We start from the raw sequence: 24,307 nt of genomic DNA on the forward strand, positions 1-24,307 counted from the left end.
GGGATACAATTTACTTAAATAAATTTATTTTATTTAAATAAGTAGCAGTTTCGGCTGTGGCACAATGGGGGGTGGGCATCATCGTCTCTGCAGTGCCAGGATGCAGGTTGGATCCCTGGCCTGGCATAAAGGATCCAGCATTGCCATAGCTGCAGCTTAGGTTGCAACTGCGGCTGGGATCTGATCCCGGCCCAGGAACTCCATGTGCCTTGGGCAGCCAAAAAAGAAGAAAAATAAAAAAGTAAAACCTTATTACTTTGATAAATAGAAAATATAATCACTTCTATCTTTGAGGGAAAGTTTTCAAGTGAAATGCTTATTACATTCATAACTGAAAATTATCATCTAATTCAGAACTCTTTTGGGGAAGATTCATTCACCAAGGAGGGGGGGAGAATTTCTTTCCTTCCTTCTTTCCTTCAGTGCGCGTGGACCCTTGTTTTCAAGCTAAAACTGTAAGTAGGCCAGCTACAGTGTATGATAACTGGGGTATTTATATATATTTTTTTACTCAAATCTCCATTTATAATAGTTTTGGGGGGAAGATATGTACAGGATGCTAAAGTTATTTACAAATGAACTTCTGAGGAATTTTTGTGTTCTAAAATGCAAGATACTTGTTTTCCTTTGGGATTAGTAAGACTAGAACATATATTTGTACTGTGACCATCATTTGGATTTATTTACCTTTTTTAACCATGCTTGTTGTCCTGTATCCTTTGTGGGAGGTTTTATTCTTATTACTAATTTTCATTGAAGATTTTAAACATTATTAAAATACTTAGATATCTGTGCCGAGGCATTGATGCCATAAATTATATTCGAAAGAGGAAGGTATATGGGACAGCTTTTAAAATAATCTCATTGCCTTTTTTATTTTAATTGAAGTATAGTTGATCTACAATGTTGTGTTAGTTTTGGGTGTACAGCAAAGTGATTCAGTTATATATACATTTTTTTTTCAGATTCTTTTCCCATTATAAGTTATTACAGAATATTGCTATATAGTAGGTCCTTGTTGGTTATCTGTTTTATATATAGTACTGTGTATATTTTAATCCCAGACTCATTTATCCCTCCTGCCCCTCTTTCCCCTTTGGTAAATCTGTTTGTTTTCTATGTTTGTCTATTTTCATTGCCTCTTTAATGTCCTTGGATGCCTTATATCTAATTCGCATCTTTTGCTTATGGTTGAATATTACTCATTCCACCTCCTGCAAGAGTTTCTCTGTGATAGTTATATCTGTTATAAATTTGTTGTTCAGTTGTTTTTTTTTCTTTAGGTGGAGTAGTAATAATTGTTGACTCTGGATTTTTTTTTCTTAGTTTTAAAGATTTTCTTTTTTTTTTTTTTTTTCCCTTGGCAGTTACTTGAGTAGTAATATGTTTTGTTATTACCAATTTTTCTTTGATAACAGATTTATACTTAAAACTGGAAGATGTGACCCATAAATTTAATAAGCCCTGTATAATGGATGTAAAGATAGGGCGAAAAAGCTATGATCCTTTTGCTTCATCTGAGAAGATTCAGCAACAGGTCAGCAAGTACCCATTAATGGAAGAGATTGGGTTCTTGGTGCTTGGCATGAGGGTAAGAGTAATTATTAGTATAATATACACATTTCTCATTACATGTTCTTTTTTTTGAATATTATAGATGTCATGTATATTTTGAAATTAGGTTATCTGTAACTCCCTAATGTGGGCAGAGATTTTTATTTCTTTTGTTCACTGGCATATGGGCAGTGCCTGAAGTTATTCTTCTGCATAGTACATGATTAATGAATGGCTGAACCTCAAGGCTCGGATTCTGGTAATTTTGTTTTTTAAAGATTTAAGTTTAGTGCAAAATAAATAACATGATATGTGAATGTGATATTATTTATGATTTTCCCATAAGAAAAGTGCTAAGTTTATATATTCAGTAATTTTTATATATATTTAAAAAAGAAAAGGGAAATTAAAAATTAGGTCATTGTTTCAGACTGATTTAAAACTTGCTTTCTTTACTCATGTCTTTGTGGATTGGCAATATGAGTTGGGCTCAGATGGGCAGCTCTGCTGATCTCATCCAGGGCCCGTCTCGTGGCTGCACTCATCTGATGGCTCAGCGGGGACTGGGTGGCCTGAATGACCTCACTCTCATGTCTAGGAGTAGATACCAGCTGTTGGCTGGGTTTTTCTCATGTGGTCCCTTAACATCCAGAAGGCTAACTGGAGCTTTTTTATGTACTACTACATTCTAGGAAGGCAAGAGTGAGAGCTACAAGAGCTCTTGAAATCTAGCTTAGGAAGTCACTTTCTGTCACTTCTATGGGGTTTTATTAGGTTGAAGTCTATCACAGGGCCAGTCCATACTGATCGGGAGGAGAAACAGACTCACTGATGGTGGGAATAGAAAAATCAACAGTATAAATGGCAGCGTGTACAAGGATGTTGAGGCCATCTTTGCAAACAGATGCCACAGTTAAGTAATGTGGAATAAAACCTTCTAAACAAATGGTATCCCTTCTGCATGCGTGGAAGTAAAATTTGTATATATGATAAATTATTGCTTCTATGTAAGCATGATGAATAGTTTTGCAGTTCATCATGTAAGGTGATATATAGTCTTCCTTTTGAGTTTTAAACAGGAGAGTTAGTCGGAAGCATTATAAATGAATTAATGTGATAGTTATTACAGCATAATTGACTTTGGTATTCTGATTGTAAATAAAACCAAAGATATTGTTGATAAGTTATTTCATTTTGGAAAACTCTAATTAAATGTGAGTATATAGTAAAGGGGAAAGTGATAATGGAATAATGGTAAAACAAGGAATAAACATCCCACAGGAATCTGACTGGGCAGCTGTTTAAATGTTTACTGTTTTCAAATCTCTCACCCTCCCACTTTCCTTCTCTTTTAGCAGATAACTGTCTTCTGCTTTAGAAAAATAAGCCATCATCCAGGATTTCTTTTAATTTCCTGCTAACAGATGTACATACCTAACCTGCAAGTGCTTTCATTTCCTCTTTATTCTTTCCTGTCACATTGAGGAATTTTTCATCCTTCCAAGGACAGTACTTCCCTATGTTCTCTGGGTCTCATTCCCTCCTACTTCTTCAGGAGCCTAATACTGTTGATTTTCATGTCTTTTTTGTATCTTCAACTTTTCTCTGTAGCTTTGTTTTCCTTTTTATTTAATATATGTTCAAATCCCTCTATATTAAAAAAAAAGTCAAAACCCATCCTTATCTTGCTCTGCTTTCTAGCAGTGGAATTAACTTGTTTCCCCCTTTGCAACCAAACTAATTATAGTTGTTTCTGTTGCCTTATTTCCCACTCAATACTCTTCAGCCCATTCCAATCTGGCTTCAGCTCCATCATGCCACTCAGTTGGCTCTTCACTAAGGTCCCTAATGACATCTCCATGTCACTGAATTCAAATAGCATTTTTAATTACTCCTCTTCACTTTGAAAAGCAGCCTTCAGCACTGACTAGGTTTTCCTTGAAACATTTTTTTTGTGTGTTCTATACCCTCTCCTGTTTTTTTCCTAAGACCACTTTGCAGTCTTCTTCATTAACGTCATTTCCCTCTATTTATTCTTTAAATATTGAGGCATTCTGCTTAGTTTTATTTTACTGTCTCCCTCTCTTTTATTTCTACTTAAGCCGTGTCTTTTGTTTTCATCGGTTTAGTTTCACTTAAACTGATAACTCAAACTTATATCTTTAGCCTCTGGTTTTCCTTTGATCTAATCTATATAGCTAACAGCCTATTAAACATTTTACTTAGATAAATTAAAGACATCTGGGACTAATATGTAAAAAGCTGACATACATCCCTCTTGCAGAGTAACAACCACAATAGTAGCAGCAAATCTTTTATTATTCTCTGTGTCAATAAATGGCATCATCATACATCCAGTTGTATGAGGGAGAAACCTTATGGTACCATCACCTCTCAGAGCCATCTGTCAATCCTATTGATCTTAATTCCCAGGCACCTGAGTCTCATTATAAAAATGATTCCTCTCCAGACTAGTCTCTCTCTCTTTTTTTTTTTTTTTTTGCCATACCTGTGGCATAGTTCCTGGGACAGGGATTTTGAATCTGAGCTGCAGCTACAGCTGCAGCCTGTGCCACAGCTGCAGCAGCGCTGGATCCTTAACCCACTGTGAGAACTCCCAGAGAAGTCTCTCTTATTTTTTTATGTATATTATTTTATTTTGTCCCCCCCACCACCCAGGCAGTGACAACATTGCTTTTTCTGTCAATTATTTATATATTTAGGTCAGTATGTAAGTATGCATTGTCTGGCCCCAGGTTATATGGAATTCCTGTGCCAGGGATCAGATCCGAATCGCAGCTGTGGCAACACTGGATCCTTTTAACCCACTGTGCCAGGCGGGTAATTGGACCTGTGTCCTGGTGATGCAGAGATGCCATCGATCAATCCTCTGTGCCACAGCAGGAACTCTCAACATGATTACTTTAATTATTACCCTTAAAAGGGGGAGGGAGGATTATACTGCATTACCGTATTCACTCACCCGTCCCTTTTGTGGATGCTTTTTCCGCTGTGGCGAAAATGTATGCCCTGGCTGGCATTAGGAAAAAAGTATAGGCCAGGATCTTCAATCAAAGATCCACGGTCCATGGTCAGCATTTTTCGTTTTGAAGGTCACGGCCTAAGAAATGCGTTCCAGGAGGAAAGGGCCCAGGTGTCACAATAGTTTCTTGGTCAATAAGAAACCATTGCCTAACCTAAAGTCATGAAGATCTACTCCTATTTTTCTTCTATAGTTGAAAATCTTACACTGAGATACATGTACATTTTAAGTTAGTTTTTTTGTGTGTGGTTTGAAAAAGGGAGTCACACTTTATTTTTTTGCCTGTGAATATCCAGTCGTCCCAGTGCCATCTTTCCCCCAATGAATGCTCTTGACGCCCTTGTTGAAAATAAATTGACCATAATATGAGAGTTTATTTCTGGACTCTCAGTTCTGTTCTATTGACCCATATTGTCTATCTTTATGCCAGAACAGCACTGTCTCTTTTTTTTCTTCAGCTCTATTGAGGTATAATTGACATAAAATTGTAAGATGTTTAAAGTGTACATTGTGGTGATTTGATACACTTAACACATTGTGAAAGGACTCCCTTCATCTAATTAATTTACACGTCTGTCATCTCACATATCTTTTATTTGTATGTGTGAGAACATTTAAGTTCTTTTCTCTCAGCAAATTTTAGTTATGCAATACAGTGTTATCAATTTAGTCACCATATTTTACATTAGATCCTCAGGCTTTATTCATCTTATAACTGGAGGATTATACTCTTTTACCAACCTCTTCCTATTTCCCCCACCTCCTCCCAGCCCTTGGTAACCACTTTTCTATAAGTTTGTTTTGTTTTTTTGGCTTTCATATATAAGTGGTACTATGCGGTATTTGTCTTTCTTTAGCTGGCTTATTTCATTTAGCATTGAACAGGGAGTGCAGATATATACATGATAATCCTGTTTCCATTTCCTTGGATATATACCCAGGAGTACAGTTGCAGGATCATAATAGTGGTTCTATTTTTTTTATAATGATTTTAATTTTTTTCCATTATAGCTGGTTTACAGTGTTCTGTCAATTTTGTACTATATAGCAAGGTGACCCAGTTACATGTACATGTATACATTCTTTTTTCTCACATTATCATGCTACATCATAAGTGACTAGATACAGTTCCCAGTGCTGTGTATTTTTAAGATTTTAAAGAATTTCCATACTGTTTTCCATAGTTGCCGCACCAGTTTACATTCCTACCAGTAGTACTCAGAGGTTCCCTTTTCTCCAAATTCTCTTGTTATTTTTTGCCTTTTTAATAATGGCCATTCTAACAGGTATGAAGTCATAGCTCATTGAAGATATTTTTTCAGAACCACTCTGTCTTGATTTAATGTAACTTTGGAGTGAATTTTGAAACCATCAATTGTCAGACTTCCAACTTCATTGTTCTTCTCCAAGATTATTTTGACTATTCTGGGTCCCTTCAGCCTCACATGAATTTTAGGATCAACTTGTCACTTTGTGTGGAGAAGTGTCAGCTGAAATTTTGTTAGGAATTATGTTGGATGTGTAGATCAATTTGGGTTCCCCTATTTTTGTTCTCATAGTTTCCTTTCTATAGTAGTTAGTTTACAATTACCTGTTGTTTACTTATCTGAGAAGAGATAAGATTGAAGTATGAAATAATAAGTGAGAGTGATAATGTGAATATAGGTTTAATTATAATTCTAGAATACTAAAATTGGGAGACATACCTTGAATTTTAATTTTTTCAAATAGTTTATTTCTTTTGTAGGTGTTAAATTCATTAAACTTTTTAATCACAAAGGGTTTATAGACTAATAAAGATAGACTTGGATAATTTTAGAATCGATGTTCCAAATTTAAGAATTTTCCTCTAAGACAGTCATGCCTTTAAATTAAAACAACATAGGAATTCCCGTCGTGGCGCAGTGGTTAATGAATCCGACTAGGAACCAAGAGGTTGTGGGTTCGGTCCCTGTCCTTGCTCAGTGGGTCCGGCGTTGCCGTGAGCTGTAGTGTAGGTTGCAGACGCGGCTCGGATTCCACGTTGCTGTGGCTCTGGCATAGGCCGGAGGCTACAGCTCTGATTCGACCCCTAGCCTGGGAACCTCCATATGCCGCGGGAGAGGCCCAAGAAACAGCAAAAAGACGGAAAAAAAAAAAAAAAAAAAAAAAAACATTTCCAGAGTTCCCATCGTGGCCCAGTGGTTAATGAATCCGACTAGGAACCATGAGGTTGCTGGTTCGATCCCTGGCCTTGCTCAGGGGGTTAAGGATCCGGTGTTGCCGTGAGCTGTGGTGTAGGTCACAGACGCGGCTCGGATCTGGCATTGCTGTGGCTCTGGTGTAGGCTGGCGGCTACAGGTCTGATTGGACTCCTAGCCTGGGAACCTCCATATGCCGTGGGAGCGGCCTAAGAAATAGAAAAAAGACAAAAAAAAAAAAAAATTTAAAACAACATAAAACCCTTGATATTACTGAATAGACTGAAGTTTATCAAACATAACAGTTTTAAAATATTTTTCCTCTTATGTTTGACCAACAGTAGAAGAGGTTTGGTGGGTTGAAGAAATGCTGATTTAGGTATTCTTTATTTTTAAATGAATATCAGCAATTACATTTTTATTTCCTTGTTCCCAAGGTGGTGTAGATAATGACTCCCTTTGGTTTAATGACAAGATTTATCAAGATCTGTGTTATAAAAGAGAGCAGAATAGGAACATAAGAGTCAAGGGAGGAGGGGGATAGAGTGACTTGGGGATAGCATTTTGAGCTCACAGGGAAAATAATACTTAGAAAACCAAGAAGAAGAAGAGCATATCATGAAATAAGAGAGTACGTAAGTTGACTGGAGCATACTATACATATAGCTAAGTGGGGTATATGTGTATTAGCTTAAAGTGTCAGACTTAAAATATCAGAGAAGTTAATATATTAGCAGTTTCTCTGGGATTTACTGTTTTATTGAAGTAGCATCCTTATGGGTAAACTATTGCGTACATGGTTGTTTAAATTTTCCCATTTTGTATTGATTCTGAAAACCTGCTGTAACTAGAGGGATTTATTATATTTATTAACCACAAGTAATTGAAACACAATTTGTAGAAATTCACCTGAAATTTCTTTAAAATAGGTAATTTAAGATTTTAGATAATTTTTTAGATGTTCCAGTATGTTTTTGGCAATAACTTAAATTTTCAACAAAGAAATATGTATTACCCTTAGGGGAAAAGTCACATATCTTAAGTACTGATTCGTAATTACTGGGGGAAAAGATTCTTCTCTTTTGATCTTTATTGATCACATTGTCTAAAAATCAGACTCTTTGTATATCTCTTTTCTCTCTAATAGTATATGACAGTAATCCTTCAAATTTCTCTTTCCCATTAATAGGAATTGATTTAATAGGAAATGTGTTTTGCTAAAGATATTTGAGTTGGTTTGCTCTTGACATGAGTTCATGTATATGTATGTTTTGGTTTTCTTTCTTTTTTTTGGGGGGGGGGCCACATCTGTGTTGTGTAGAAGTTCCCAGGAACCCACAACACAGCAGCAACCTGGGTCACTGCAATGACAACGCCTGATCCTTAACTTACTGTGCCACGAAAATGCCGAGTTCATGCAAAATAAGCAACTCATATGGTGAAATATTATCCAGGATGTGCTGGACCTTTTTTTTTTTTTTTTCCTTGTCATTCTGTCCTCCTCATGTCCTCCAGCTTTCCTTTCCATTAATAAAAAAATTTACCATTTTTGCTACCTATTTAGGTATTTTTAAGGTGATACTATAACTTTTGATTTACATACATGTTTGCAACTGACCAAGACTAGGGGTTGGGTAGAGACTGGAGAAATTCTCAGATCTCTTTCCATTTTAGCCTTAACTGGTAAAATAGAAGTAAATAGAGGCACTTGAAACAAATGCAACATTGTAAATTAACTATACTTCAATAATAAGTAAATAAAAAGTAAGTAGAGGAAGAGGAAAATATCAATAAAGGAGCCCCATTGAAACTATTTAGCTTTGGTCTATATATGAAATTTAGATTTTTTCAAAAAAAATTTAATTTATCTCAGATAACACATCCCTGAATAGTAGCATGGTGACAGTTTTGAAAATCTTCTTTTGGGGGTACATTTCCTAGTTTGTAGTTTATGTGATTGGATATTTGAAAATTCTTCTCATTTTTTTGTGTTTAATATATTTATTCAGATTATTTTCTTAATTTCATCCTTTTTTTTTTTTTAAATGCAACTTTAATTTTTTTTTTTGGCTATGTCCATGACGTGGAAGTTCCTGGGCCAGGGATCAAACCTGCACAACAGTTTGCGACCTGCGCCACAGCTGCAGCAACACCAGATCCTGAACCTGCTGCACCACAAGGCAACTTCCAGTTTCATCCTTTTTTACTGCAACATAAATGACATATAACATGGTGTATATTTGAGTTATATAACATGTTGATTTGATACATTTATATATTGCCATATGATTGCCAGGTAGCAGTAGCTGATATCTCTGTCACTTTGAAAATCCTTTTAAAAACATTTCTGTGTATAGAGAACGCGAATGTTGTGGTTTTTTAAAACCCATTTTGGATGATTAACTGTTCTTATAAAAATAGGTTTTCCTCCAGTCAAATGTAATTTTGGTATTTACAAAATGCTTTCTTCCATTCATTGTAACACTTGGTTCAGGATAAATTATATTTCTTTAATAGGCAGTAAGTGTGTGTAAGAACACAATTCTGTTTTGAACTTTTTGAATAAAGTGGAGCATTTGAGGTAGATGGTAATTAGCCATATCAGAATGAGATTTACCAAATATCAGTATCTAAAGCAATATATTCCTTTTTTAAAATAAAAAAATTATGTTCAAGTGTATTTGATTTACAGTGTTGTGCCAATTTCTGCTATACCGTAAAATGACCTGGTCATACGTGTATTCCCTTTCTTATATTCTCTTCCATCATGGTCTATCCCAAGAGACCAGATATAGTCCCCTGTGCTATACAGTAGGACCTCATTGCTTACCCATTCTAAATGTAGTAGTTTCATCTGCTAATCTCAAATTCCTAGTCCATCCCACTCCTTGTCCCTCCCCCTTGGCAACTACAAGTCTGTTCTCTGTGTGAATCTATTCCTGTTTTGTAGATAGGTTCATTTATGCCGTATTTTAGATTCCACATGTAAGCAGTATCAAATGGTATTTGCCTTTCTTTTTCTGACTTACTTCACTCAGTATGGTAATCTTTAGTTGCATCCATGTTGCTGCAAATGGCATTATTTCATTCTTTTTTATAACTGAGTAGTATTCCATTCTAGATATGTACCATATCTTCTTAATCCATTCATCTGTTTATGGACATTTCCATTGCTTCCATGTCTTGGCTGTTGTGAATAGTGTTGCTATGAAAGTATAGGTGCATGTATCTTTTTAAAGCAATACATTCCCCCCCCGCCTTTTGTTCCTTTTTAGGGCTACACCTGCGGCATATGAAGGTTCCTAGCTAGAGTGTGAATCTGAACCGTAGCTGCCGCCTATGTCACAGCCACAGCAATGCCAGATCCGAGGCATGTCTGCGACCTACACCACAGCTCATGGCAGCACCAGATCCTTAACCCACTGAGCAAGGCCAGGGATCAGACTTGCATCCCCATGGATTCTAGTCGGGTTCGTTACTACTGTGCTACCACAGGAACTCCTAAAGCAATATATTCTTAATGTTTCTTAAAAATACTTAAAATTGATGATATACATTGTTGTATGGTTCAAACTCCAAGAGTTTAGAAATATATAGAGTGAGAAGTCACCCCCCACACAGGATACTATGTTATAGTTTTTTTTTTCCCCCTAAGTGTCCTTCCAGGGATATTTTAAACATATACAAGTAAACACCGCATATATGTATTCTTTCATTGCAAAACTTATTCTGAACACTGTTCTGTATCTTGCTTTTTTCCCATTTAAACATACAGAGATTTTTCTGTAGTGGCACAGTATTATAATTTAACTGGCTCACTTTGATGGATCCTTTGAATGTTTCCAATCTTTTGCTATTGCAAATAATGTTTCAAATGAGTAACCAGGACCTACCTCATTCCACCAGAGTGCTAGGGTATTTATGGGATAAGTTCCTAGAGGGGAATTGCTGAGCTTATATGGGTTTATAATTGTGGTAGTTATTGGCAGCCTGCCTGATATAGAGCAATGGTTTTGAATCAGGAGCAATTTTGTTCCCTATGGAGTCATTGGCAATGTCTGCAGACATTTTTGGTTGCCATAATTTTGGGGAAGGCTCTGTACCTGGTATCTTTGAGAGCTGTTTGATTTCTGTGAACTCTTCAAGTACCTTTAAATTACCTTTTCTGTTTGTCTTTTGACTTCTTCATAGCAAAAACACTGAACATTAAAAAAAAAGTATATGATGCAAATTTCTGAGTTTGAGTTAGAAATGCCTTCCTTAATTATCAGTTAGCTAAGAATAATTCCATCTTTGCGGGAGAGGCACTTTTATCATTTTGTTTTGTTCACTTTGATCTTCAATGTATTTAACATTTATCCTGCTGTAAGTTATAAATACAACTTATTTTTTTTCCAGATCACTAAGTAATTCTTATAATATCACTTAGTTATCTTTTTCTACTAGTTTACAATACCATTATCACATGTAAACTTCTCTTACATTTTTGATTCTAAAATATATTTTAATGGAATTACTGTCTTGAAGAGATATCTGCACTCCTAAGAAGATGGATTCTTTATCAAAACAATGGAATATTTTTGAGCCACAAGAAAGAAGGAAATCCTGCCATGGATGAAACCATGAGGGCATTTTGCTAAGTGGAATAAGCCAGCCAAAGAAAGACAGATACTGTGTGGGAGCACTTAAATGTGGAATCAAAAAAGAGAAACCCCTTAAACAAAATTGGCTTCATAGAAACAGAATAAAATGGAGGTTTCCAGAGGCTTGGGGGAGAGGGAAATGGGGAGATGTAGGTCAGAAGGTACAAAGTCACTTATAAGGTGAATAAGTTCTGAGGAGCTAAATGTCCATAGGTGGTGACTATAGTTAATAATGTAATATTATATACTTGAAATTTCCTGAGAGTAGATCTTAAGCATTCTCACCACATACACATACTAAAAATGAGTTAACTATGTGGGGTGATGTATTTGTTTATTTTCTTGATCTCAGCAATCATCCCACAAAGTATATGTATACCAGATAATCATATTGTACACTTTAAATATGTAAAATCATACTTATCATTTATCTCTCCTTGTCATTTATCCCTTAATGAAAGAAATATAAATAAAGTATGTTTTGATATCTGACAAGATGCAAGTTTAGTCCCTCTGCTAATCTCATTTGGATTTTTCCTAGCTATTGTTTTTCTGTATGAACTTTAAAGTTAGTTTATATGATGAAAATAATTATTGGTGTCTCATTTTATTTCTGGATTAGTTTTACCTTTTTTTTTTTTCTTCCCCTTTTAGGGCCACAGGTGTGGCATATGGAAGTTTCCAGGCTGGGAGTCCTACACCACAGCTCACAGGCAATGCTGGATCCTTAACCTACTGAGTGGGGCCAGGGGTCAAACCCACATCCTCACGGATGGATACTAGTTGGGTTAGTTTCCATTGTGCCATGATGGGAACTCCCTCTGGATTAGTTATATCTCTTATGATGCTGAATCATGCTCTCTGAGAACATGGATATGTGTTTGTGTATATGTCTTAGGAATGTTCTAAAGATGTCTTTATTTACACCTTAGTCTTTTTTAGTTTATAACTATGTTTTATTTCTTTTTTATTGTTAATTGTAAATAGAGTCTTTTGTTTCATTTTCTAACCTGTCGTTTATATTATGAAAGTTTATTTTACTTTTCAAATTATTATGCCTTTTATTTCTTTCTCTTACCTATTTGTATTTGCTAGAAACTCCAGGACAATATTAGATAATAATGATGATAAAAAACATTGTGGTAGCATATTTTTTTGTGGAAGTTTCTTGTATTTTAGGACAGATGCTTCCTTCTGTTTTAAACTTGATGCTAACTTTTGGTGGATTAAGCTAATTTTTTTCAAATTGGAAATACTGATCTATCCTAAAGAGTTTTCAACAATAGTGCATGTAAATTTGCTAAATGCCTTTTTAGCATCCATTGCTATGACAATATGATTTTTTTTTATCATAAATCCATCAGAATGAGTTATATGAGTAGATCTTCCCATGTTTCACCATCCTTGCATTGCTAGGATAAATCCCCTGTAGTCAAATTAGTCTTTAATATGCATTGCTTTTTCTGACAGGTTTACCATGTTCATTCTGATAGCTATGAGACACAAAACCAACACTATGGAAGAAGCTTAACAAAAGAAACTCTAAAGGATGGTAAGGATTAAAAAACCATACTTCAGTGCTTTTACTTACACAGTTATCAAAATAATTTAAGATTTTCCATGTGGACATGGAGAACAGACTTGTGATTGCCAAGGAGGAGGAGAAGGGAGTGGGATGGACTGGGTGTTTGGGGTTAGTAGATGCAAACTAGTGGATTTGGAGTGGATAAGCAATGAGATGCTAACTGTATAGCACAGGGAACTATATCTAGTCACTCGTGGTGACTAATGTGATGGAGGATAATGTGAGAAAAAGAAAATATATATGTATGTGTGTGTGTGTTTATGACTGGGTCACTTTGTACGGCAGAAATGGACACAACATTGTAAATTAACTATAATAAAAAAGGTTTTACATGTGCAAGTTTAACTTAACAAGTTTCTGGAACTATGTACCAAATAAACAAGTGGCATTACAAGTAGTTTATATAAATATTAACATAATATGTTTCTAAAATATTTATGGTCAAGATAAATATTTAGCAATGATATCGTAGATATCCAAAAATAATATTCTAATAAAGTTTATTCTTAGCTCTGAGATGGGGAAGAGCTTATGAGTAGTGTAAATAGTTTGAAGAATTTTTTTAAAGTATAGTTGATCTGCAATGTTGTGCCATTTCTGCTGTACAACGAAGTGACCCAATCATACATATACATAAGTTTGAAGAATTTTCATTTCATGTAGACAAAATAAGCATCCCCAGTGTTTGCTCTTAACAATTGGTATTTGCCCTGAAATACTTAACCATAACAAGATAATATTGATTGGCCCTTTATTAAAGTATTTCTCAGGAGTTCCCGTTGTGGCATAGTGGTTAACGAATCCGACTAGGAACCATGAGGTTGCGGGTTCGGTCCCTGCCCTTGCTCAGTGGGTTAATGATCCGGCGTTGCCGTGAGCTGTGGTGTGGGTTGCAGACGCGGCTCAGATCCTGCGTTGCTGTGGCTCTGGTGTAGGCCGGTGGCTACAGCTCCGATTCGACCCCTAGCCTGGGAATCTCCATATGCCATGGGAGCGGCCCAAGAAATAGCAAAAAAAAGACAAAAATATTTCTCAGTTTAATATGAATATATTTTTTAGCAATTTCTGTCCCAAAGCTGGGAAACAACAAAAATTAAAAAATATATACCAATAAATTCCCAAATACAATAAAATATGTATAAATAATTTTAAAAGAGGCCTAATCTGACAGGTTAGAAGATGTGAAAGTCTCAATTTTGAATAACATATTGAACTTGAAGTAGTACTAGTCCCCAAAGCAAGCTTAACTTTTGTGAAAAGATTGATTTAATCTATATTATAGAGAACAAAAAATTAAGTACAGTTATGGTTTTGTATTTTGGTGATGGGCTCTTGGCATCATTAAAGCAATTATGATTTGACTGTGGGTTCTAGATTAGTTCTTTTTTGCTTTTTAGGACCGCACCTGCAGCACATGGAGGTTCCCAGGCTAGGGGTTTATTCAGAGCTACAGCTGCCGGCTTACACCACAGCCACAGCAACGCCAGATCCAAGCCACTTCCACAGCCTACACCACAGCTCATGGCAACCTCACTGAGCAAGGCCAGGGATCAAACCCTCAACCTCATGCTTCCTAGTCAGATTCATTTCCACTGCACCACGATGGAAACTCCCTAGATTAGTTCTTGAATGTGATTCTAACAAAAAGGAATCTTAACTATGAAATTCCTCATAATAGCAAAAGAAGCAAATTTGGAATCTTGTTACTTAAGAGAATATATAGAGAGAGCACTAAACTAGAAGTATACATGTAATAAATTTTTTTGTCTGAGTAAAATATTTCACTAGTAAGAGCATCTTCTGCAGAAATTAAGTTGAACTCCAAGATTCTGTATTTGACTAGAATTCTTATCTTTACATTTAATTGCAAGGGCTAATGGGAGAAAAGTGAAGAATTGTATCTGAGATTACTTCTCAAATGATAACTATTTCCTAATTTCATTATAATCCAAATATTTTCCTTTTTATAGGAGTCTCTCGTTTTTTTCATAATGGATTCTGCTTAAGAAAAGATGCTGTTGCTGCCAGTATTCAGAAGATTGAGAATATTCTGCAGTGGTTTGAAAGTCAGAAGCAGCTTAACTTTTATGCAAGTTCATTACTATTTGTTTATGAAGGTTCATCTCAGCCAACTACTACAAGATCAAATGACAGAACTTTGGCAGAAAAGTTTTTGTCCAAAGGACAACTCTCAGACACAGATGTACTGGAGTACAATAATAATTTTCACATGTTAAATTCTACAGCAAATGGAAAAATAGAGGCCTCAGTGGGCAAAAGCTTATCCAAAATGTATGCTCGTCACAGAAAAATGTATTCAAAAAAGCATCACAGTCAGACTTCATTAAAAGTTGAAAATATAGAGCAAGACAATGGGTGGAAAAGCATGTCACAGGAACACTTAAATGGAAATGTACTTTCCCAACTGGAAAAAGTTTTCTACCATCTTCCCACTGGTTGCCAAGAGATTGCAGAAGTAGAAGTTCGAATGATAGACTTTGCTCATGTGTTCCCTAGCAACACTGTAGATGAGGGATATGTTTATGGGCTGAAGCATTTAATTACTGTACTGCAGAGTATTTTAGACAATTGAATCCTTTGCTGCAGTCTTTTAAATGGGCGGGGCAATCATAATGAAGAGCAGCAATTAATATCTCTGCACTCGTAATGCTATGTAAAAAATTTGTATTGTGAGTCTACGTTTTATTTGTCTTTATACTTTTGGTAGAAGGGTTAACTTTTTTATAACCTTACTCAGGAAAACTAATTATTTGTTCATTAGAAATCTATGAAGAATGAAGAAACTTAGGAAAGTTAAGCAGGGAATGTGGTGGTACATGGCTTAAACATCATCCATTTGGCTCAAGCAAAATGCAAACCATTATTCAGTCATTATGAGTTTAGTTAGCTTTCTGTAGCCAATTTATCATGAAATCTGTCCACTCAACTTTGACAATGAGCCATATCTAAGCTTACTGCATTACTAGACTAGTTTCAAAAATCTAGAAAGCACAGATTGATATCCTTAGTATTGCTATGTATGAAGTTGTTAAAACTGGAGAAAATTCTACAGAAATAAGTACTCTTGAGGTTTTATATTAAAAGTTCAGACCAGCATATCAAAAGGTGCTTCTTAGTAAAATGATTTAAAATTATTACATTCCAAAAGATTTTCCCTTTAATTTTCATTTATGTACGTATTTCAGAATATCATACTTCATGAAAAAGATACTAGAAACGAACAACAACAACAAAAGTCTTGAAATTAAGGGCACTGATAATCTTGTCAGGGTTAGAAGAAGAGGGAAGTTATTTGCAGGGAACAATGTTTTTCTTTTAAGATCTTTCATTTATGGGAAACTTAGAATATATACTTACTACATTGTGACGAATATCACAAACCATATAATATACCCTTTACTCTGACTGCAGTTTTAAAAAGGTGGATGATTAAAGCTATTATTTTTCCTTTAAATAACTTGAGAGTTTTTTTCTCTTATAACTTGTATTTTTATGTCCCCAGTTAGTTAAGCAGTGGTATGAATATATGTTGCTAAAGAGTGTTCTCAGAATTCTCATAAGCAATGAAGGACAACATCCAGCATTCTGAGTGTTACCAAAAATACCATGTGTAATGTAAAACTTCTGTGTGTCTGCAGTGCATCATGCAGAGTTTGGTGCATATGTAAATTCATGCTTCTCTTTCATTCTTACAATTTTATATCATAGTCAGAGATTTAATTTCGTGGAATGAGGGCAGTGCTATTTTTCTTGGAAAAATTAGGTTTGTAAGTATTATCTGTGTTTCACATCCACCACCTTTTAAAAAATAACTAGTTATTTGTTGTTGAAAACATTTAAAACTTTGAAATTAAATTTGCAAAAATGTCAGATGTTTATGTTTTCATTATTTGCACTTTGATTCACTAATAAAACATCTAAGTAGTTAACAGTTTTGCCATATTCCTGAAAATTGTTTGAGCTGTGAACTGTTAGACAGTTCCCCCTTTTTATCCCCCAAATTAAACTTTTATTTATTTAAAAATTTTTTTGTGTGTCTTTTTGCCATTTCTTGGGCTGCTCCCACGACATGTGGAGGTTCCCAGGCTAGGGGTCTAATCGGAGCTGTAGCTGCCAGCCTATGCCAGAGCCACAGCAACGCAGTATCTGAGCCGCGTCTGCGACCTATACCACAGCTCACGGCAATGCTGGATCTTTAATCCACTGAGCAAGGCCAGGGATCAAACCTGCAACCCCATGGTTCCTAGTCAGATTCGTTAACCACTGAGCCACGACGGGAACTCCCCAAATTAAACTTTTAAATTCATGCTCCTTTTTTTTCTTTTTTTTTGGTGTGAAGCAAAGTATCACAATTTTGTGTTTATCTCAGCTTCCAAACCCTCTCTGAATGTACTTTCCAAATATCTGAGCACAAAGAGAATACCAAAAGCTGTATGAATTCTGTGCTTAGTGAATTTATTAAGCCCGAATACTTTAAAAATTCATATGCATTTGTTACGGCAAAATTTGATTGTTTTCAATTTTTTATTTAGAGCCAGTGTAGCTATTTTCCATAGGGACTTCGTATTTTTCCCAACTGCCTAAATGGGTATTGCTGTAGCTTTTTTTGGTGGGGTTGAATTTCAAGTCTTAGAAATTTTTTTAGTTTTATTTTTTTTTCTCTTACAATGTAGACTTTTGTTGTTGTTGTTTTTGTTATTTGGATAGTGCTTCAATAACTCTTCAGCTCAGATGATTAAACACTATTTTGAATCTTAACAAGACATTTTTTTTGTATGGGATGGTATCAGCCTATGTACAATGAATTTAATAAATTGAAGTATTATCAGATTCTTTGCGCATTTTAGCTTAATAAAGTGTGAATTGGCCATTCCAGATTTCCTTTTATCTATATTTGGAAATATAGTTTTGTAAAATCAATGTCTTTTTTGATACAATAGATAATGTTTTGTTTTAATAAAACAAGTGCTTTTATCTTTTGTTTTTCAGGGAAGGGATTCACATTGGTTCTGTTTGTTTACATTTTTTTTTAATCACTGTTATCCAATCCTATTTTATGTTACTTTATAAGTAAGCTTACATGTAACAGAAGAAGTATCTGTTTGTGTTATCTACATGTGACCATTTTAGTATCTAGTCCAGTCATTTAACATTATGCTGAAATTTACCACTGTGGGGATGGATGATCACTGTTCACCAAGCATATTTAAAACACTTAAATGTTTAAGAAATAATAATAAGGATATAGTTTGGGTTAATAGGATTATCATAGTTTTTTTCCCCCACTAGGAAACATAAACAATGAGTTTAGTGTATTTCTTAGGGAATGCACTCGTGAAAGGACTTTAAGAAATTGTGGATAGTGAATAACATTTCTCTAATAAAAATTTAAATTGTATATTAGTTTTATAATAAAAGTATTTACATTAATTGATATTTTAATATGGATGGAAGTTGCATAGATTCAAATAAATTAAAAATTGATAAATGCTAAATATTTTATCTAAATAGTTTTTCAAGAAACAGTTGTGAAAATGTGTATATTAAATGACTTAACATGAAGCGTGTGGTATTTTCAACTCAGTATTCATTACTTTATGTATCTAGAAAGATTGTACTTACTATGCCCTCTTTACACTACAATTTGCTGTTGTGAGGTTTTAGATTGTGTTCAACTGAATAAGAACTTTTAAAATGATTATAATTTACTCTTATGATGTCCAAGATGATCTTCGTATCTCCTTACCACCTATATATCAAATTTATAATGTAACCTACGATAGAATTAATTTTCAGAGATATTTCGGTTGCAATTTTCTTGTTTCATGCAGCTGAAAACATTTGTTTCTAGGATTGGGAATGTTAAAAGATGATGTAGGATGAAAGAAAATGGTAAAACAATGAAAGAATATTATTTGAAATTTTGGCCACTATTTAAAGCATTGTCATCATTTTGGTACCATTTGCTCTTAGTACTTTGGCATTTGATACTTTAAAACTTGATTTGCTTAAAAGTTCTTTATAAGGCTTTGTAATAATCTTCCTTATCCAGTGCCTTTAACCTTGATTTGATATATTGTAGCCTTGGTTATCCTTCTGTTACATCCTGTAATGTCTTCATAGCCTAGACTTAAGTTTAAAAAAAAATATTGTTAATTTGGTCATGTAAAGAGGTAGTTGTCTATACTTTGGGAAAACAAGCAATGTTGCCTATTTTAACCCCAGGATATACAGTTATGAACCAATCAGACTAAGCCCTGACCATTTCCAGCATTCTGTCTAGATGGGGTGGGTTCTGGCTTAATTGAAATAGAGATATGGAGAAATACATATTTATTTAAAGATAATAAAATTAATTAGCATTTGAGTTTGTGTAAAGATAAGGTAATTGAGATAAAGCAACTAACAGTATGTTAACGAGGTTAAAAATAATACTTTGCAGTATTGTAACCTCTTTTTGGCATTTGAGTTTATGGATAGCATTAAAAGGCCTTAATTTTTCACTTTTGCTGGGAAAGGTACATTTGCTTAGACTGTTCATTTAGAGTAGTGTTCTTTTTTTTTTTTGTCTTTTGTCTTTTTTTAGGGCCATACCTGCGGCATATGGAGGTTCCCAGGCTGGGGGGTCTAATTGAAGCTGTTGCTGCTGGCCTATACCAGAGCCACAGCAACCCCAGATCCAAGCCTCGTCCGTGACCTATACTACAGCTCACGGCAATGCTGGATCCTTAACCCACTGAGCGAGGCCAGGAATTGAACCCGCAACCTCATGTTTCCTAGTCGGATTCGTTTCCGCTGTGCCATGCCGGGAATTCCTAGAGTATTTTAACGTAATATTACTGTGAAAAGCATTCCATCACATATTCATGAGCAAATTGCTACACATTTTAAAAATTGTACTTTACAACTTAGTACAAATATTTTAGGCCTCAGTCTTCAAATCACTGATATTTTAAATTTGGCAATGGATATGAAATTACTTTCAGTCTTACAGAATGATTATATTGTTAAAATGCTTGTTAACATCTTAGGAAGGTTGGAGTTTCCATCTTTTTGGCGTTAATGTTTAAATTTTTTTTACTTATTTTGATAGTGTAAGAGGAAATCGTATTCATGCAATTAAATTAGTAAAATTATACTCTAAAGAAAGTTTTTTAGTTGTTAAAATTTGTCATTACTGGGCTTAAATTTTGGCCTCATACTCATTTACAATATATATTAACACATTTGATTATGAAGTGAAATAGTCTTAAATATGATGTATGATGCACCTGCATATAAATGAAAACGGTGTGCACAAAGACACTTTACTATGGGAGCTGAACTGGAGGATTTTTGAAAGCATGTGATATTGCACCTAAAATTGTGTTCTTAGTGACTATGCTAAATTTATTGTACTTGATGGATGAATGTATTTAGTCAGAGTTACTTTTGTTTAAATGTCTAAGCAATGTCTTTTTTTAAAATGTAATTTGTACTATTGATGGGGGGTGTTCTTGGACTGCAGGGGTTGTTGTTAATGTGTGATTTGTGTTTTTATTTTATAGAATCATCTAATGTGATACAATGATTTTTATATAAGTGATATTTAGATAATTCTAATAACTGTATATTTGACACCCTATTAAAATGTTTTGCATTGGCGCTTTTTTCTTTAATTGTAATATGCTAACAAACTCATGATAGTTTGAAAATAACTTGTTCATTCAACAAACATTTGAGTACATACTATGTACCAAAATCTATGGAAATCATCAGAGATTCAAAGATGATTTAAGACAGGATGTTAGTAGAAGCGTGAGCACGGAAAAGAAAAAAATAGGTCCAGCTATTTTGTATGAATATTTATTTTTTCTATCTTAAGGATTAAAATATTTGGAATCAACCTCATAGGAGAAGTATGCTATAAGAGAAATAAATTGACTTGGCTGTGAAAATGTATAATGTAATTTAAAAACTTGAGAAATAGGTAAGATATTTTGGCATGTATTTGAAATTCCATGAATCAGTTACTTAATTAATGACCAATTATTTTTTTCATTCATTCATTAAAAATGGAGGGCACAGTCCAATATCTCCCCCTTATCTATTTGGCTTTGCGGATTTAAAAAAGTTGAATAAGGGATCTAGTACTTGTCTTCAAGATGTATACTACTTGGTAGAAGAAAAACATAAATGTGGGAAAATGTTATTGGGGCTGTGACTGACAGATCTAACACTCTGGACTTAACTTTGCCAAAGCAGTCAGTGGGTTTATCCCTAATTTCTAGTTTCTAGGTCTATAATTCTGTGTAACCTTAAGTAGGATAATTAATCAGACTCGTGCTCAGTAACTATGCAAATACATGCTATGTAGCTTTTCACAGCTGTTTAATTTTTTTTATAGCTTTCGTAAAGACTTTTTTTTTTCCTTTTTTTACAAAGGGCTCAAGTATCTGACTCTTTGAAATATGATTTTCATATACTTTTGATTTAGGCTGTGAATAGCAGCTAACACTTGCAGCTTCCACACAACAGATCTATAAATAGCTGCAAGTATCACATTGTTCTTAAACTATTTATAGTAATCCTTTTAAAAGGCATTACAAAATTTCTTTCATTTTCAGGAGAAGATATTGAAGGTAAGTGATGACTGTTTTCCTCACACATAACTAACTTTAGGCCAGGAGGTGCTAGGCTGTTCTGTAGTCATTTCCAGAATCATTGTTATTTCTGTCTCTTTCCTCAAAACAGAGCAAAGCAAACTCCTACCAAGTAGCTGCTCTCCCTCCTTATTGCAGTAATCTATTCATAGCCCCTCTAGTGATGGGCTAAATATAACACCTGGCTTACAGTCATACTCCCCACCCAAATTTCTGAGGTTATTCTTGGTGATGTGCATGTATATACAGATGATTTTCCCAGCACCCTACCCTGTCCATAACCACCTTACTTGGGATTTTTGTTTTCACCCCCTCTTCAGCCACTCATTCTTATGGGGACACCCTAGACATTACTCATTACTATCCCACTCACTACCTCCTAAATTTATAATTCCTTCTCCCCAATATGTTTATTTTTATTATTTTTAATAGTCCTTTGTTCCTCTTAATGCCCTATCCCTATCTTGCCCCTCCATCCTTCCCTCCCCACTGGTAGTAACTAGGTGGTTCTTTGTGTATGTGAGGCTGTTTGTTTTGTTATAGTCATTTGTTTTGTTTGGACTTCACATGTAAGTGGTAACATATGGTATTTGTCTTTCTCTTACTTGTACTGAACATTGCATGCTCCAGGTCCACCCATATTGCACATGGCAAAATTTCAGTATATACCACATTTTCTTTATCCATTCATCTGTTGATGGATACTTAGGTTGCTTCCATATCTTGGCAAATGTAAATAATGCTTTTATGAACATTGTGGTATATGTATCTTTTCCAATTAATCTTTTTTTCTTCAGGACTAGACTGAATCATATGGTAGTTTGATTTTTAGTTTTCTGAGGAACCTCCATACTGTTTTCCATAGTGGCTATATAAATTTATATTCCCACCAACGATGTACAAGGGTTTGCTTTTCTTTACATTCTACGAACATTTGTTATTTGTGTTCTTTTTGATAATAACCATTCTGACAAATTTGAGGTGATATTGCAATTTTGATTTGTATTTCTCAGATTAGTGATGTTGAGCATCTTTTCATGTGCCTGTTAGCTATCTTATGTGTGTTCTTTGATAAAAGGTCTGTTCAGATTTTATGCATATATTTAAATTGAGTTGTTTGATTTTTTGATATTAAATTATATGAGTTTATATATTTTGAATATTAACCCCTTATCAGTCATATCATTTGCAAATATTTTCTCCCATTCAAGAGGCTGTCTTTTTGTTTTGTCGATGGTTTTCTTGGCTGTGCAAAAGCTTTAAATTTTAATTAGGTCTCATTTGTTTAGTTCTGCTTTCATTTTCTTTGCCTTAGGAGACAGTTTCAAAAAAATATTGCTGTGATTTATGTCCAAGAGTGTTCTGCCTGTATTTTCTTCTGGGATTTTAATGTAAGTTTCTAGTCTTATATTTAAGCCTTTAATCTATTTTGAGTTTGCTTTTGCATAGAGCCTGAGAAAATGTTCTAATTTCATTCTTATACATGTAGCTGTCCAATTTTCCCAGCATCACTTATTGAAGAGAGTATCTTTTAGTTCTTTTTTTTTTCTTTTCTTTTTGCTCCACCAGAATCTCTGGTGCATTGATCCTAACTTTGTACTTTCCATCATCTTCATGTCCTCATTTTCATCCTTACACATCTGAGTTCTAGAGCCCTTCACTATAGCTAGCCCCACACACAGCCACAAAGGCTCTAGCCTAATTCCTTCCATCACATTCACTAGGCCAACCCCCACCACTGATTGCCTTCCATTTTCTTACCAACTTATATGAGCTGAAAATGATTGGAGAAAAATATAGCCATCTAACTAGTTTCACTTGAAATTTGTGACTTCAAGCTCCAAGTGGCCTGTCAAAACTGTTACGGCAATCCTCCAACACTTCCAAGTGGATTCACTCCGCCGTTCTTTCAGGCCCTCATGGTCCCCATTCTTCCAGGTCCCATGCCTTCTCCCTCATCTCTTATTCCATGATTTTAGTTTTCCACCAAGAGATGGTAGCAATCCAAAGAACTTCCACATCACTTTACCTTTAGATGTACCAATCTACCTTTTTCTAGACCCTGTACATTTTTTTTCTTCTCTATTGTTATACTGGATGAGTATTGCTGATTTCTCTGATGTCAACTCTTCCACTGCTGCTCTTAGATCTGATACGTTCTCACATTTAAAAAAAAAAATCCTTAGTGGAATTGTGCCTCTTCGTGAAACTTGGATTCATCCCTCTCTACTGTATTATTCTCATTGGTGTACCTGTAAGATCTATTACATGTACTGCCTCACTCAAACATCTTTTACTGACTTCTTCCTTGTCCCTACATCTACCACCATATTCTCTTTTTTCCTTTTCAGCAAAATCCCTCAGTTTATCTCCAATTCTTCTCCTATTCTATGTTAGCACACAACAGTCAAGCTTTCACACACACTCTTCAGTAGAAAAAGTTCTTGTCATGGTCACCACTGACCTCTCTCTATATTGTTAAATCTCATGTTCAGTTCTCAGCCTTCATCTTATATAAGGTGAGTAGCGTTTGACACAGTTGATCATCCCCTCATTTATAAGTGTCCTCTTTCTTCTTTTGGTGTTATTAACATTTCATTCTCTCGGTTTTCCTTCAACCTTCTACCTTTTCAGCCTCT

At 34.9% G+C, this 24,307-nt stretch overlaps 1 protein-coding gene across 2 annotated transcripts in view; it reads left to right on the plus strand.

Moving 5' to 3' along the window:
• Nucleotides 1-20,670, plus strand: part of IPMK (inositol polyphosphate multikinase) — a 45,262-nt gene extending 24,592 nt beyond the window's left edge. For both annotated transcript variants that reach the window (XM_021073222.1, XM_021073221.1), the window contains exons 4-6: nt 1,419-1,591; nt 12,891-12,972; nt 14,976-20,670. In XM_021073222.1, the coding sequence (XP_020928881.1) occupies nt 1,419-1,591; nt 12,891-12,972; nt 14,976-15,598 (878 nt within the window). In that variant the 3' untranslated portion in view covers nt 15,599-20,670. The remainder of the gene's footprint in view (nt 1-1,418; nt 1,592-12,890; nt 12,973-14,975) is intronic.

The sequence above is a fragment of the Sus scrofa genome, chromosome 14, assembly GCF_000003025.6.
Source record: "Sus scrofa isolate TJ Tabasco breed Duroc chromosome 14, Sscrofa11.1, whole genome shotgun sequence".
NCBI classification, from domain to species: Eukaryota; Metazoa; Chordata; class Mammalia; order Artiodactyla; family Suidae; genus Sus; species Sus scrofa.